Consider the following 17,682-nt stretch of genomic DNA (forward strand, 5'->3'; position numbering starts at 1 on the left):
GCATCCGTCCATCTTAGATGAGCTCGGGCCCAGCGAAGCCAGCTGCATTTCTGGGTGTTGTTGATAAATGCCTTTGGTGTTGCATAGTAGAGTTTTAACTTGCACTTACAGATGTTGCGATGAACTGTAGTTACTGAAAGTGGTTTTCTGAAGTGTTTCTGAGCCCATGTGGTGATATCCTTTACACACTGATGTCACTTTTTGATGTTGGTTGAAAGGTCACGGGCATTCAATGTTGGTTTTCAACCTAGCTGCTCATGTGAAGTGATTTCTTCAGATTCTCTGAACCTTTTGATGATATTACGGACCTCACAATAGCTGGTTGAGAAATGTTTTTCTTAAACAATTTGCTCAGGCATTTGTTCACAAAGCGGTGACCCTCGCCCCGTCCTTGTTTGTGAATGACTGAGCATTCCATGGAAGCTGCTTTTATACCCTAATCATGGCCCCCGCCTGTTCCCAATTAGCCTGTCCACCTGTGTGATGTTCCAAATAAGTCTTTGATGAGCACTCCTCGACTTTCTCAGTCTTTTTTGCCACTTGTGACAGCTTTTTTGAGACATGTTGCAGGCATCATATTACAAATGAGCTCATATTTGTCCAAAATAACAAGGTTTTCCAGTTTGACCGTTAAGTATGTTGTCTTTGCGGTCTATTAAATCGAATATAGGTTGAAAAGGATTTGCAAATCCTTGTGTTCTGTTTTTATTTGCCATTTTTGATTCACACAACGTGCCAACTTCACTGGTTTTGGGGTTTGTAGAATTCCAGTGTCAGATGTGATGCTTATTGATTTGGTGTAAGTCACAACAGCATCTCTAATGGTGTTTGGATGGCATCCTACTGATGCAAAAACCATGCCAGGCGCTTCTGGGCAAGATCCGAGGAAGCTACCGTGAAGGAAATAGCAGTACATTTTTAATGGCAGCCTTGGTTGCACGTTTTTCAGTTTATAAGCTGGCAAGGCTACATGCTTGGACTCAAGTGAGCGCCATTTATAACCTGCAAGTAAAGATGCATGGTAATGAGGCAGCTCCATCAGGTGCATGAATAAACACAAGCAAAGGGGAGAAGGAGGAGGGGGGAAAAAAACCTCTCACCCAACTAGTTGTGGGCTCGTGGTTGCTTTATTTAGCCTGTGCATGTTGGCTGCTCGTGCACAAAATGAAAGCCATCTGCAAACCATTTGGAGCTATGCGTAAAAAAATAATACAAGTTTGGCCTTCCGATTTGCATAAACAAGCAGGCATCCATTTTCTGCATCTTGCTCTTCTCGCTGGGAGTGTGATGTCCACTAGAGGGCACTGTTGACAACTTCCCTGCGTTCATTCATTCCAACAAATGTTTCTTCTTCTCTTTTCCAGGGCCAAAGTATTCAGGGGAAAGAAGGTTCTCATGGAGTACGACGTCAAAGTGGAGCAGGTATTATATTGGTTTTATGTTGTATTTGTTTCCATCCATCCATGCGTATTCTACCGCTTATTCCCTTTGTGGTCGCGGGGGGGGGGCGCTGGTGCCTATCTCAGCTACAATCGGGCGGAAGGCCGCGTACACCTCATCGCAGGGCCAACACAGATAGACGGTGTGAATGAATAAACCTAGTGTCACGCCCAAGATATGTTTTGTTTTGGTCATGTTATGTTTTGTTTTTGTGCTTGCGTTTGCACTTCCTTTCTTTCTTGGTTTCCATAGTAACTCATTAGTTTCCACCTTGTCTCCAAGTCACGCCCCGGTCCTCAGTTCTCACAACTGCTAATCATTATTATAGTCATTATTTAAGCCATTCTGTTTCTGTCTTCGTCCTGGCAACTTTACCTTACCTACCGATGTACCCACATCATACTTTCATGCCTTGCCAGACTGTTTATTATTCTGTCCATGCCACGTAAATTTTTGGTTCGTTATTCATGCCACAGCGCAAGTGTTTTTGTTTCACGTTTATAGTTTACAGCCTAAGTATTTGTTCTCTGCCATTGTGCGCGCCCTTTGTTTGCCTTTTTGTAGTTTGTTTGTGTTAGTGTTAATAAATCAAGATGTACTTACATTCACGTCTTGAATTCTCCCTGCCCACTGGGTGTGAGTTTTCCTTGCCCTTATGTGGGTTCTTCCGAGGATGTCGTAGTCGTAATGGTTTGTACAGTCCTTTGAGACATTTGTGATTTAGGGCTATATAAATAAACATTGATTGATGATTGATTGACGTCTGGCTCGTCCTAAATATCATCTGCGTCGAAGAAACAATCCAAACCCAAGTCCATGTGTGACACCCAGGCTTTTAGCTCGGTCGCCAGCACACTTGTCTCTCATGCCGAAGTACCAGAAAAAAGCAGGGACTGAGGCGGGTGGCATGAAGCGTGTGCCATGTTAAGGATAAGCAGAGATAAACGACAAAAAAAATAACGGGGACTCAAATGAAAGTAAAGTTGATCAGAATAAATAGAATAGAAAAAAGAATAAAAATAAGTTAAGATATTAAGTCGAGCTAATTTTTTATTTTTTTAAAGCGAATACAACGTAGTTAAAGGTATTTGAAAATGTCATTTTTGTATTTAAATAAAGAAATAATACAATGTCAATTTTTTTTTTAAAGAAAATAATTATATTTTAGAAAAATAAGGATGATCACTTTTTGGCAGTTTTGGGTCCATGAACCTTTCATCTATTCTATTTTTAATTCTTAAATATCAAATCAAAAAACAAATTTCGGACTCTTTTTTTCTATTTTCATTTCTGAATCAAACTATTTAATGACACTTTTATAAAACGACAATAGGACGCCCGCTGAACAAAGATGTTACCGTTATGCTTAAAACATGCTGAACGCAAAGGAAAAGCCAAAATACTGCTTCAAGTTCAATTTCTCATCAGAAACATGCATTTTTGCGTTTTGTATGAACATTTTTTTTCGATTTTTGTGTTTATTTGGAAATCCATAAAAGGAAAAAAAGCACAAAAATTGCATTATTTTAATGAAAATCAGCGATTTTTTTGTTTGTTATAAATATCTGCCATATATAATAAAAATCAAAAAACGGCCTTAATTTTTTTTTTTTTTTATTTGTGTTTCAGAATTGGAAATAGAGTGAACGGAAGTTTCCCCGGCCTGTTTTGCACTGACTTTTTTCCTGTACAACACTAAAAAAAAAGCTGCAAATTAAAAACTGCAATTTTTATTTGTCTTTATTTTACCACTACTCATAATAATAAGTATTATAATATGAATATAATATTATTCATACAGTTATATTTGTCTTGTAAAAACAGAATACTGTATTGCAGAACAACTTAAAAATTTTATTATTTGACATTTATTTGCACAAAAAGATATTACAGTACTTAAACTGGCAAAAATCATTACATTTGAATACAAATAAAATACATAAGGTAATTTATGCAAATTTAAAACTATATCACAATATCACATACTGCTATCAATGCAGTATTACGGTTAGTTTCATGTTACTTTACTGCTAATTATATAACACATGGTAACGCTATGATTTTATACTGCTTTTTCTCTATACTACAATGGATACTTTCTAATATTGCTATGATTGCAGACGTAGCGTAATATGTGCAAAATAATTTCTTCATTCTCCTCCCAGGCTGAGTTCTCTGACATCAACCTCATCTCGCATTCAAATGGAACTTGCAGCGTGGACATGCAGGTCTTCAAGGGCGGGGCCAAAGCCATCAGGTTAGTACCACATAAACCATCCATCCATCCATTCATCTTCTTTCGCTTATTTGAGGTTGGGTTGCGGGGGCAGCAGCTTAAGCAGGGAAGCCCAGACTTCTTTCTCCCCAGCCACTTCATCCAGCTCTTCCCGGGGAATCCCGAGGCGTTCCCAGGCCAGCCGGGAGACATAGTCTTCCCAACGTGTCCTGGGTCTTCCCCATGGCCTCCTACTGGTTGGACGTGCCCTAAACACTCTCCTGGGGAGACATTCGGGTGGCATCCTGACCAGATGCCCGAACCACCTCATCTAGCTCCTCTCGATGTGGAGGAACAGGGGCTTTAGTTTGAGACCCCCTCGGATGGCAGAGCTTCTCACCCTATCTCTAAGGGAGAGACCGGCTACCCGGCGGAGGAAACTAATTTTGGCCGCTTGTACCCGTGATCTTGTCCTTTCGGTCATAACCCAGAGCTCATGACCCTAGGTTTACATGCCCCTAAAGCTGACCAACACGCCGGACTGTAGTCAGCTGGAGGCGTGTCTTAATGAAATTAAACAATGGATGTCCGCTAACTTTTTGCAACTTAATGCCAAAAAAACGGAAATGCTGATTATCGGTCCTGCTAGACACCGACCTCTATTTAATAATACAACTTTAACATTTGACAACCAAATAATAAAACAAGGTGACTCTGTAAAAAATCTGGGTATTATCTTCGACCCAACTCTCTCCTTTGAGTCACACATTAAAAGCGTTACTAAAACGGCCTTCTTTCATCTCCGTAATATCGCTAAAATTCGCTCCATTTTGTCCACTAAAGACGCCGAGATCATTATCCATGCGTTTGTTACGTCTCGTCTCGATTACTGTAACGTATTATTTTCGGGTCTCCCCATGTCTAGCATTAAAAGATTACAGTTGGTACAAAATGCGGCTGCTAGACTTTTGACAAGAACAAGAAAGTTTGATCATATTACGCCTGTACTGGCTCACCTGCACTGGCTTCCTGTGCACTTAAGATGTGACTTTAAGGTTTTACTACTTACGTATAAAATACTACACGGTCTAGCTCCAGCCTATCTTGCCGATTGTATTGTATCGTATGTCCCGGCAAGAAATCTGCGTTCAAAAGACTCCGGCTTATTAGTGATTCCTAGAGCTCAAAAAAAGTCTGCGGGCTATAGAGCGTTTTCCGTTCGGGCTCCAGTACTCTGGAATGCCCTCCCGGTAACAGTTCGAGATGCTACCTCAGTAGAAGCATTTAAGTCTCATCTTAAAACTCATCTGTATACTCTAGCCTTTAAATAGACCTCCTTTTTAGACCAGTTGATCTGCCGCTTCTTTTCTTTCTCCTATGTCCCCCCCTCCCTTGTGGAGGGGGTCCGGTCCGATGACCATGGATGAAGTACTGACTGTCCAGAGTCGAGACCCAGGATGGACCGCTCGTCGGGACCCAGGATGGACCGCTCGCCTGTATCGGTTGGGGACATCTCTACGCTGCTGATCCGCTTGAGATGGTTTCCTGTGGACGGGACTCTCACTGCTGTCTTGGAGCCACTATGGATTGAACTTTCACAGTATCATGTTAGACCCGCTCGACATCCATTGCTTTCGGTCCCCTAGAGGGGGGGGGTTGCCCACATCTGAGGTCCTCTCCAAGGTTTCTCATAGTCAGCATTGTCACTGGCGTCCCACTGAATGTGAATTCTCCCTGCCCACTGGGTATGAGTTTTCCTTGCCCTTTTGTGGGTTCTTCCGAGGATGTTGTAGTCGTAATGATTTGTGCAGTCCTTTGAGACATTTGTGATTTGGGGCTATATAAATAAACATTGATTGATTGATTGAGTGAGGATGGGAACGTAGATCGATCGGTAAATTGAGAGCTTTGCATTTCGGCTCAGCTCCTTCTTCACCACAACGGATCGATATAGCGTCCGCATTACTGGAGACGCCGCACCGATCCGCCAGTCGACCTCACGATCCACTCTTCCCTCACTTGTGAACCAGACTCCTAGGTACTTGAACTCCTCCACTTGGGGCAGGGTCTCCTCCCCAACCCGGAGATGGCACTCCACCCTTTTCCGGGCTAGAACCATGGACTTGGACTTGGAGATGCTGATTCTCATCCCAGCCGCTTCACACTCGGCTGCGAACCGATCCAGTGAGAGCTGAAGATCCTGGCCAGATGAAGCCATCAGGACTACATCATCTGCAAAAAGCAGAGACCTAATCCTGCAGCCACCAAACTGGGTCCTCTCAACGCCTTGACTGCGCGTCAAAATTCTGTCCATAAAAATTATGAACAGAATCGGTGACAAAGGGCAGCCTTGGCGGAGTCCAACCCTCACTGAAAATGTGTCCGACTTACTGCCGGCAATGCGGACCAAGCTCTGACATTGATCGTAGAGGGAGGGGACAGCCACAATCAGACAGTCCGATACTACATACTCTCTGAGCACTCCCCACAGTACTTCCAGAGGGACACGGTCAAATGCCTTCTCCAAGTCCACAAAGCACATGTAGACTGGTTGGGCAAACTCCCATGCACCCTTAAGGACCCTGCTGAGAGTATAAAGCTGGTCTACAGTTCCACGACCAGGACGAAAACCACACTGTTCCTCCTGAATCTGAAGTTCGACTATCCGGCGTAGCCTCCTCTCCAGTACACCTGAATAAACCTTACCGGGAAGGCTAAGGAGTGTGATCCCACGATAGTTGGAACACAGCCTCTGGTTCCCCTTCTTATAGAAAGGAACCACCACCCCGGTCTGCCAATCCAGAGGTACCGCCCCCGATGTCCACGCGATGCTGCAGAGTCTTGTCAACCAAGACAGCCCCACAGCATCCAGAGCCTTAAGGAACTCCGGCGGATCTCGTCCACCCCCGGGGCCTTGCCACCGAGGAGCTTTTTAACTACCTCAGCAACCTCAGCCCCAGAAATAACCGAGTCCACCACAGACTCCCCAGGCACTGCTTCCTCATAGGAAGACGAGTTGGTAGGATTGAGGAGGTCTTCGGAGTAAATATAATCGTAGTAAACCACTACGATTATATTTCACTTTTGCCAGATTACTGTGTGACGCAACCTCTCAATGAAGAAAGAGTATTGCCAACCATAAACGTTTCATCACATCTGGTGTGTATAAACGGAACTAAAGCAGGTCTTTACATCCCACTGCCCGTAAGTACCAGTATGATAAGCAACATAACACTTTACTGTTATTATGTTTGATCACTTCTTGGTATGCACGCACAAACACACACTCAATACGAGGAATGAAGGAGTAGAAAGCAGTCAGGGGAAGCTTTACTGGAGAAGAGATGATTATATCCAGGCCTCAACAGCAACGGCAGTCAAATTTAATCATTCCCCGAACAGATACAACTGCATGGTGTAACTCTCTCAAAATCAGTTTAAATCTTATTTCAACACTAAATTGGATTATACGTACAGCAACTCAAAATGATTCATCTCAAGCAACTTTTATTTAATTTCTGGCAAGGTTCTTAAAGCCAAAAATGACTCATTTCTTGGGAAGTTTATTTAGTACAAAATATTTTTTTTTGGTACAATGAATTTGTGTAACGAAATATTTTACGTTTGGATTTTCTGAACTGAAATTATGCTGACGATTTCATTGAATAAAAAAATGTCAGCAAAATTCAGTGTGTAAAAACTCAGACTGAAGCAAACTATCTTATCTCAGAACCATCCAATGAGGTGCTTCAGCCTTAATTTACCGGGAGTGGGTTTTGAGTTTTGATACCAGCGGGTCCTGGGAGTTCGACCTGCAGCTCCAATTGGCCGCCTCGACAATAGAGGTACGGAACAGGGTCCACTAGGACTCAATGTCCAGCGCCTCCCCTCCTTGCATGTTCGAAGTTCCTCCGAATGTGGGAATTGAAAACTCTTTCTGACTGGAGACTCTGCCAGACATTCCCAGCCGACCTTCACAATGCGTTTGGGCCTGCCATGTCTGTCCGGCATCCTCCCCCTACCATCGGAGCCAACTCACAACCAGTTGGTGATCGGTAGAAAGCTCCGCCCCTCCCTTAACCCGAGTGTCCAAAACGTGAGACCGCAAATCTGATGACACAACTACCAAGTCGATAATTAAACTGGGGTCTAGGGTGCCCTGGTGCCAAGTGCACATATGGACCCCTTTATGTTTGAACATGGTGTTTGTTATGGACAATCTGTGACGAGCACAAAAGTCCAATAACAAAACACCACTCTGGTTCAGATCCGGGCGGCCATTCTTCCCAATCACGCCTCTCCAGGTTTCACTGTCATTGCCAATGTTAGCATTGAAGTCATCCAGCAGAACAAGAGAATCAGCTGAGGGAGCACTCTTCAGTACTCCCTCGATGGAATCCAAAAAGAGAGGGTACTCTGAGCTGCTGTTTGGTGCATAAGCACAAACAGTCAGGATCCGTCCACCCACCCGAAGGCAGAGGGAACCTATCCTCTCGTCTACGGGGTTAAACTTCAACGTACAGACTCTGAGCCGAGGGGCAACAAGAGTTGCCATCCCAGCCAATCGCCTCTCACTGCTTGCAACGCCAGAGTGGAATAGAGTCCAGCCCCTCTCGAGAGGACTGGTTCCAGGGCCCTTGCTGTGCGTCGAAGTCCGACTACATCGAGCCGGAACTTCTCCACCTCGCACCCCAGCTCAGGCTACTTTCCCCCCAGCAAGGTGACATTCCACTTTCCAAAAGGTAGCTTCTGTGGCCATGAATCGGACCGCCAAAGGGCAAGCCTTCAGCTGCCACCCAGCTCACACTGCACCCGACTTCTATGCCACGTCCTATGAGTGTTGAGCCCATTGGAGGGCGGAACAATATTACCTTTTTCGGTAAACCATCGAGCCAGAGGGGGGTCCCAGTCACCTGCGTCCGGGTGAGGCACATATAGGTCCTTGAATCTGTCTTTCTATAGAGGTCTTTTAGCTGCTCTTTGTCTGGGCACTCACCTAGGACCTGTTTGTTCTGGGAAACCCTACGAAGGGGGCATAGAAGCCCTCGGACAACATAGCTCCTTGGATCATTGGGACACGCAAACTTGGGGTGGCAGCTAAGAGAGAAGACTAAACAGGTCAAAGCAAACTTGATTCATGTTGCACTTTTCATACACAGGCAATACTAAGCGACAAAACAGTTTTTTTTTTTTACAAATAAACACAATTATAGTTAAGGTAACCAGTATGGGTGTGCGGAAAAATCGATTCGAATTTGAATCGTGATTCTCACGTTGTGCGAATCCGAATTGATTCCCTTTTTTTTTTTAAATCGATTTTTTTATTTTTTTTATTTTTAATTTTTTTTATCAATCCAACAAAACAATACATAGCAATACCATAATAATGCAATCCTATTCCAAACCCAAACCTGACCCAGCAACACTGAGAACTGCAATAAACAGAGCAATTGAGAGTAGACACAAACACGACACAAAACAAACCAAAAGTAGTGAAACAAAAAATAATTTTATCAACAACAGTATCAATATTAGTTATAATTTCAGCATAGCAGTGATTAAAAATCCCTCATTGAGATTATCATTAGACATTTATAAAAATAAAAATAAAAGAACAATAGTATCACAGTGGCTTACACTTGCATCGCATCTCATAAGCTTGACAAGACACTGTGTCCAATGTTTTCACAAAGATAAAATAAGTCATATTTTTGGTTTGTTTAATAGTTAAAACAAATTTACATTATTGCAATCAGTTGATAAAACATTGTCCTTTACAATTATAAAAGCTTTTTACAAAAATCTACTACCCTGCTAGCATGTCAGCAGACTGGGGTAGATCCTGCTGAAATTGAATGAATAGGGAATCCTTTTAAATTGGGAAAAAAATCGTTTTTGAATCTAAAATCATGTTGAATTAAAAAAAAAATTGATTTTGAATCGAATCGTGACCCCAAGAATCGATATTGAATCGAATCGTGGGACACCCAAAGATTCGCAGCCCTAGTAACCGGTGCTGTGATTCTAAAAAACATGGGTCACTTAACTTTTTTTTTACAACAATGCAAGCATTCTTTGTGAAGAAGAACACCCACCAAATCAGAAAAATAATTTAATAAAAACATGTCCTCCATTTGAAAAATGAAAAAATCCCAATTCAGAGAAAATGTGCAGCTGCGCTACCCATACATTAATAGACATTAATTCATGAAATAATATCAAAGCCGCCGAATGGTTTCTCTACAAACTGGACGGGCAAGGGTCTGCCTTTCTCACTGGGTCTTATGCAGACATCTTTGATGCTGTCAACTCCCACCTCTCGGATCCGTCACTCAAATAAGTCTGCGTGCAAAATAAACAACAATGTCCTCAATCCTATTGTTACTTGATCCCAGGAGCATTCCCACCAGCTCTATGAAAACAAGCCCAAGCGGACTTGGCAACACTGCAGCCTGAAGGCGACGCCACATGAGTCTGCTCTTCAAAGTAAATGCTGTATATCATATACAGTCCGGGTCAAAAGTTGACATACACTTGTAAAGAACAACATTTCATGGCTGTCTTGAGTTTCCAATAACTTCTACAACTCTTATTTGTTTGTGATAGAGTGATTGGAGCACTTACTTCTTGGTCACTGTGGAAGCTCTTCTTCCCGTGGGTCCTCCAGACCACCAAGCATTGCCACGAGCGCACGTTTCATGGTTACAATATTGTTTATTTTGTCCAAATGTCTGCAAAATGCTTTTTCAGCAATTGTCTTTTTTCTCTCGGGCAGACTCGCTTTCGCTCTCCCTCCAGCTCCAGCAACCTCTGTGCTCCCGGTTTGCTGCTAATACAGAGTGACAGGTGATTAGATAACAAGGCCCAGGTGGGCCTTCTACGCACCTGTCGCTGACTTCGAGGCTGGTCTTGGCACGCCCTGCTTCGCTGCATGCCCGCAGGCCACTCCCCCCCTCCACAGTCACAAAAAACATTCATGAAGTTTGGTTCTTTTATGAATTTATTATGGGTCTACTGAAAATGTGACTGCTGGGTCAAAAGTATACATACAGCAGTGACATGCGGTGAACTAAACACCAGGTGAGCCATACATACTTTTTTTACTTCTTTTTTTTTTATTATTAATATGTGCAGCTCTAGTCATTGTTGATTTAGGTTGCACATTAGAGTTACAGGAAAAAAAAGGGAGTTATTCGCTTTCATAAAAACATTATCGTAATGATATTATGATATGATGAATGGGTCCAAAAACCATATGATAAAGTTGTTATTAAATAGTTTTTGGTCCCATTTGCTTTTAACAAAATAAATCAAGTATTGTGAGTGTATCTTACCTTTCTGTATTTGTATCTGAAGCAGCAATAGCTATCCTCCATGAAAAGGTACTTTGTACGATCGCATTATTATTGTCTTAAAGTCCAGTTTAGAGAAGTATTTAATCTTGGATACAGTATGTAATACTCCAAATTGTCAAAAACATTCATTTAATTAAATTTCATTCCAAGAAATGAAACAATATTTTTGCATCTGACAAAAAACACCCACAAACACTGGCTTACTCTAATAAAAATGCCATGTTTGTTATAAATACATTTTTTTTTTAAAAAGAACAGAAAAAAATTCTGGGTTCCGCTGGAGAGACCTGTGTCTGCTACTTTGAGCGCCCCCACTTCTCCCAATGTGACGGGTCAGAGTACTGCTGAGGCATTGAACTGCAAGTTGACAATATATCGCCCCCTACCTTGAGGCAGAGGTACTTGCTGCCTCAAGACCTGCCTTTTTCACGTGGCAACAAGCATGCACCCCCTCGCAGGCACACGCCCAATAGTCACTGTGGTTAGCCATGGAGGCACCGCCTGTGTCTGCCTCACTTCTAATCTGCTGCATTGTTTTAATCAGGAAACATGGAATTTCCGCGATTTTGACCATGAAAATTATCAAAATATACAGGAACCACACCAAACTCACATAGAAAGCATAAACCAACAGAGAAATATTAAAATGTATATTATTTTATTACTTAATTTTGGAACATCTCATGGTTAAGCCACATGGAGGCAGGTGAGGCACTGCCTCACTTGCCTCCCCTGACAGCACGTCACTGACATACAGCAATGTTAATATTTGCTTACATGTACTTTGGCAAGTTTCACTGCAATAAGGCGCTTTTGGTAGCCATCCACAAGCTTCTGGTTGAATTTTTGACCACTTCTCTTGACAAAACTGGTGCAGTTCAGCTTATTTTGTTGTTTTTCTGACATGGAGTTCTCAACGGGGTTTAAGTCAGGACTTTGGGAAGGTCATTCCTAAAACTTTAATTCTAGCCTGATTTAGCCATTCCTTTACCGCTTTTGACGTGTGTTTGGGGTCATTGTCCTGCTAGAACACCCAACTGCGCCCAAGCCCCTACCAATTTTGTCAAGAGGAGTGGTCAAAAATTCAACCAGAAGCTTGTGGATGGCTACCAATAGCACCTTATTGCAGTGAAACTTGCCAAGGGACATGTAACCAAATATTAACATTGCTGTATGTATACTTTTGACCGAGCAGATGTGCTCACATTTTCAGTAGACCCATAATAAATTCAGAAAAGAACCTTAATGAATATTTTTTTTGTGACCAAAAGTATTTAGTCAGCCACCGATTGTGCAAGTTCTCCCAATTAAAATGATGACAGAGGTCTGTAATTTTCATCATAGGTACACTTCAACTGTGAGAGACAGAATGTGAAAAAAAAATCCAGGAATTCACATTGTAGGAATTTTAAATAATTTATTTTCAAATTATGGTGGAAAATAAGTATTTGGTCAACCATTCAAAGCTCTCACTGATGGAAGGAGGTTTTGGCTCAAAACCTCACGATACACGGCCCCATTCATTATTTCCTTAACACGGATCAATCGTCCTGTCCCCTTAGCAGAAAAACTGCCCCAAAGCATGATGTTTCCACCCCCATGCTTCACATTAGGTATGGTGTTCTTGGGATGCAACTCGGTATTCTTCTTCCTCCAAACACGACGAATTGAGTTTATACCAAAAAGTTCAATTTTGGTTTCATCTGACCACATGACATTCTCCAAATCCTCTGCCGTATCATCTATGTATCCATTTTGGTACAAACTCAATCCCAAGTTCTTTTGATGATAAATAAACTGATTTTAAATGATAACCCAGAACAGAATTGGTATTTTGCAATTTATTTCAAAGCTTTGGAGAGACCAACCTAAAAAACAACACATTCAATTTGCATCGCCCAGTTGATCTGAAAAACCCTACGGACGCGCTGTCTTTTTCCCTATCTCCCCTGCCCACTCACCTACCGTAACGAATCCACATATCTGTTCTTCTGCTAGGCCTGGGACAGGATTCATGAACTTAATTCTAAACATTTCTTCACAAAAAAATAAATCTTTAACATCAATATTTATGGAACATGTCCACAAAATATCTAGCTGTCAACACTGAATATTGCACTGTTTATGAACTTACATTCATATTTTGTTGAAGTATTATTCAATAAATATATGTATAAAGGATTTTTGAATTGTTGCTATTTTTAGAATATTTAACAAAAATCTCACGTACCCCTTGGCATACCTTCAAGTACCCCCAGGGGTACGCGTACCCCCCTTTGAGAACCACTGATATAAACTATCAGACTGCGTGGTCGGTAGTAGTAGGTTTCATTAGGCCTTGAAGTTTATATGATTTATATTTGGTAGATTTGTATTGACACTGCAACAACTTTGAAGTCCAACAACGTCCCAGATCATACTGTGCTTGTATTTTACACCAGAATGTCTATCTGGATGTTTTTTTTTGGGCTGCAAATGAACTAATCTCCTTGCTGCTTGGTTGCCAAACTAGGAGCGGAAGCAAATTCAGGTGACCTTGGGTGTGATTAAAATGTAGGTCTGATCTTTCATTTCACTGAGTAATGAAGAGATTACTGTCCCGTTAATTGCTGTGTCCTCCCCACTACAGCTCTTAAAGTTCCTGGGATTGTCTCATTAGTATTCCCAGTGCACAGCTGCTGTTTGAGCTGGTGGTCACACTGAGCTTTTCTCTCCTTTCTGCCATTTGTTTGCAGCCCTTCTTGGCGAGCATTGAACTTAGTCGGCCAATTTTTATTATTTTTTAAGCAGTGCAATTTTTGACCATTGTAACTCAAAATAAACTTTTTTTCCGCTGTAAATGAATGAATGAATGTATATATTTGACATGGGAGAGGGGTAGGATTAAATAAGTCTTCCTACTCATTTTCGGACATGATGTAATGTGAAATTATATGAAATTGCCTGATGTGTAATGTTGGAGGTATGTCATGTTCGAAATAAACTAAGAAAGAAGAAATCTAAAAATACACACTTTGAACAACTCAAGATGCATATCGGCTTCTCTCAGGCAACTTTATTTCTTATATTTTCAAGTTTCCTATGACAAAAACTAGTCATATAAATAATTAATTCAATCATTACCATGAATTGACTAACGTGAATCCCGACTTAAACAAGTTGAAAAACTTATTCGGGTGTTACCATTTAGTGGTCAATTGTACGGAATATGTACTGTACTGTGCAATCTACTAATAAAAGTTTCAATCAATCAATTGGGTTCATTCTGTTATAATTTCCATTCCTGGTTCGATGACCCGCCCTATCTGGCTTCTGATTGGCCTGACCCTAATGTTTTGCCCTAATCTTAACCAATCGTGACTCACCATAGTAAACCAACCAAAAAAATCAAGGATTTTCTTATACTTAAACCAAGGTTTCCCAGATATTTTGTCCTCTGCCGGTGAATTTGCTTCACTACGTAGCTTTGATTTTTAAGTTAATCATTTTTAATGGAAAACCGTAGTTTTTACCACTTGATTATCAAACACCGTACTCATTACGAACAAAATGTAGTTGTTGGCAGGTATGGTAACGAGACGGATCAAGATTTTAACACATTGTAGGTCGGTAAAAAAACGAAGAAACACTGAAAATATTTATTTATATTTTTACAGAGAAAAAAAAAAGACAGATTTCCGACCATAGACGGAAAAATCACATGCCTCATAACCAGTGTTGCCACAGTTACCTTGAAAAACTAATCTGATTAATGACTACTGATTACTCCTCTAGAAATTGATTTTGTTACTATACTGATGTTATGATCCGCTGTCCGGGTCAGAGTCTGTTTGTTTTTCGAGTCACTTGTGTTTTCTGTTAGTTTTGGACTCCTTTAGTTCCTGTTGGTTACCATAGTTACTTATTATTTTTACCTGCCGCTTGTGTTCGGGACGCGCACCTGTTTTTAATTCCAGACATTATTTAAGCCGGCTTTTGCCAGTCAGTGGGTCTGGCTTCTTTGTTTGCGTCACGCTATTGTTATGTAAGTTTTGCTAAGTCTGTGCTAAGTTGTAGCGTTAGCTTCAGGTGCGATTGGCACCTTGTTCTGTCGGTTTGTATTCTGTTTTGTACCTCTTTGAGTGTTATTTTACGATTAAATCATGTTTCTACCTGCAAGTCCTGTCCGGAGTCGTCCGATTGCATCCTGGGAGAACAAACCCCGCATCACCATTTGACCTGGTCGTAACAGATTAGTTGATTTTAAAAGTAACTAAGTTAGATTACAACTTACTTTATTAGGTACATTCAACAATGCAGCTACCCACATTACCCCCGCCCCTTCAACATAAAAATGACTAGCGGTTTTACCAATAATCACTTTATTTAACATCAACAACTGCGCTTAACAGGCTTCACGGTGGCAGAGGGGTTAGTGCGTCTGCCTCACAATACAAAGGTTCTGCAGTCCTGGGTTCAAATCCAGGCTCGGGATCTTTCTGTGTGGAGTTTGCATGTTCTCCCCGTGAATGCGTGGGTTCCCTCCGGGTACTCCGGCTTCCTCCCACTTCCAAAGACATGCACCTGGGGATAGGTTGATTGGCAACACTAAATTGGCCCTAGTGTGTGAATGTGAGTGTGAATGTTGTCTGTCTATCTGTGTTGGCCCTGCGATGAGGTGGCGACTTGTCCAGGGTGTACCCCGCCCTCCGCCCGATTGTAGCTGAGATAGGCGCTAGCGCCCCCTGCGACCCCGAAAGGGAATAAGCGGTAGGAAATGGATGGATGGATGGAACTGCGCTTAACATAAATACTTGTTTTACATATTAAACAAATAAATAATGACAGTCTTTCTTTACTGGACATAAATACTTGTTTAATCTGTATATATATATATATATATTTTTTTTTTTAAACTGTTTTTCTTTACAGCAGTTGACATCAATTTTTAGTTTTTTATCAAATAAAATAAATACTGTCTTTTTACCTGACTTAAATACTGCATTGGCAAAACCTACAAATATAAATGTAACTATTAAATTATGTTTCACTTTTCTTATGATCACAGAACCTGTTGTTCACAACATCAGGGCAGCTAGACGGGGTTTTGCAAAACAGTGTACAACACCACGTTAGCTCTAATTGTTCTCTTGTTATAATCAAGTTATGAGTCAAACACTGGCGTGGGGTGAGTAAACCAGTGGTTGTACCTCATTGTCAGAAAGTTTATTTTCTCAATAAAGGACTCCTGAAACCCACTAATACCGACCACGCAGTCTGATTGTTTATATATCAATGATGAAATATTAACATTGCAACACATGCCAATACGACCTTTTTAGTTTACTAAATTGCAATTTTAAATTTCCCGCGAATTATCTTGTTGAAACTGTTGCGGTATGATGACGCGTGCGCGTGATGTCACGGATTGTAGCGGACATTTAGATCCCAGCTATAAGTCGTCTGCTTTAATCACATAATTACACAGTATTTTGGACATCTGTGTTGCTGAATCTTTTGCAATTTATTCAATTAATAATGGAGACGTCAAAGAAGAAAGATGTAGGTGGGAAACGTTGTATTGCGGCCGCCTTTAGCAACACAAACACAGCCGGTGTTTCGTTGTTTACATTCGGCTCTTACTGTAGACATGAGCGGAGTGCATGCGTCGTTCCTCCTCCAGCTGTGGACTCTTTTGCCTCCTCCCACTGGCCGCCACGGACCATCGGATGCTTACACCGTAGAGGGGGGGGGGGGTCTCAGCCTGGCTGCCTTGCCTCGTCGAGAAACATGATTTCCCTCGGATACACTGGCGGTCACTACATCCGTGGCCAGGTACGACAGTATAATCTAACTACAACACTAGTAACACAATAAGCAGATAAGGGATTTTCTAGAATTATCCTAGTAAATGTGTCTAATAAATAACATCTGAATCGCTCCCACTGCGCTCGTCTTTTTTTTTTTTTCCTGGTCCTTCACTCTCACTTTCCTCATCCACAAATTTTTCATCCTTTCAAAAATTAATGGGGAAAGCGTCGCTTTCTTGGTCCGAATCACTTTCGCTGCTGGTGGCCATGATTGTAAACAATGTGAGGATGTGAGGAGCTCCACAACCCGTGACGTCACGCGCACATCGTCTGCTACCTCCGGTACAGGCAAGACTTTAAAACCTGTAGAGGCCCTGATCTGATTTTTATTAGTAAAAACAGTATTTTACAGTTATTCTTATTGTGCATTTATATGTTTTATTTCCTGGCGACATCGAATGGATGGAATGGCCCATGAAGAGATAAATGAATAAAGACTAAAATAATAATGTCAGTCTGCCACTGAGCTTTACTGCCCTCTTGATTGATTCAATTTAATTCTCGGCCATCCTCGGCTGCAATTGTTCTTGAATATTTAATCCACTTTATTATTCCCTCCTTCATCCATCAGGTCCTTCAGGCCAGACTTTGTGTTGGTTCGCCAACACGCCTTCAGCATGGCCCAAAACGAAGACTTTAGGAACTTAATCATCGGTCTGCAGTATGCCGGCATTCCCTCCGTCAACTCGCTGGACTCCATCTACAACCTCTGCGATAAACCCTGGGCTGTAAGTAACGCAACAACAACAACAACAACAACAACAGCATTTGTCAACTTTCTCAGTCTTTTTTGCCAATTGTGCCAGCTTTTTTGAAACATGTT

At 41.6% G+C, this 17,682-nt stretch overlaps 1 protein-coding gene across 4 annotated transcripts in view; it reads left to right on the forward strand.

Moving 5' to 3' along the window:
• The window catches only part of syn2b (synapsin IIb), a 226,436-nt gene that overhangs the window by 109,526 nt on the left and 99,228 nt on the right, over positions 1-17,682 (forward strand). For all 4 annotated transcript variants that reach the window (XM_061888185.1, XM_061888194.1, XM_061888176.1 and 1 more), the window contains 3 exons: positions 1,365-1,422; positions 3,606-3,697; positions 17,431-17,587. In XM_061888185.1, coding sequence (XP_061744169.1) covers positions 1,365-1,422; positions 3,606-3,697; positions 17,431-17,587 — 307 coding nt within the window. The remainder of the gene's footprint in view (positions 1-1,364; positions 1,423-3,605; positions 3,698-17,430; positions 17,588-17,682) is intronic.

The sequence above is a fragment of the Nerophis ophidion genome, linkage group LG02, assembly GCF_033978795.1.
Source record: "Nerophis ophidion isolate RoL-2023_Sa linkage group LG02, RoL_Noph_v1.0, whole genome shotgun sequence".
Lineage (NCBI taxonomy): Eukaryota > Metazoa > Chordata > Actinopteri > Syngnathiformes > Syngnathidae > Nerophis > Nerophis ophidion.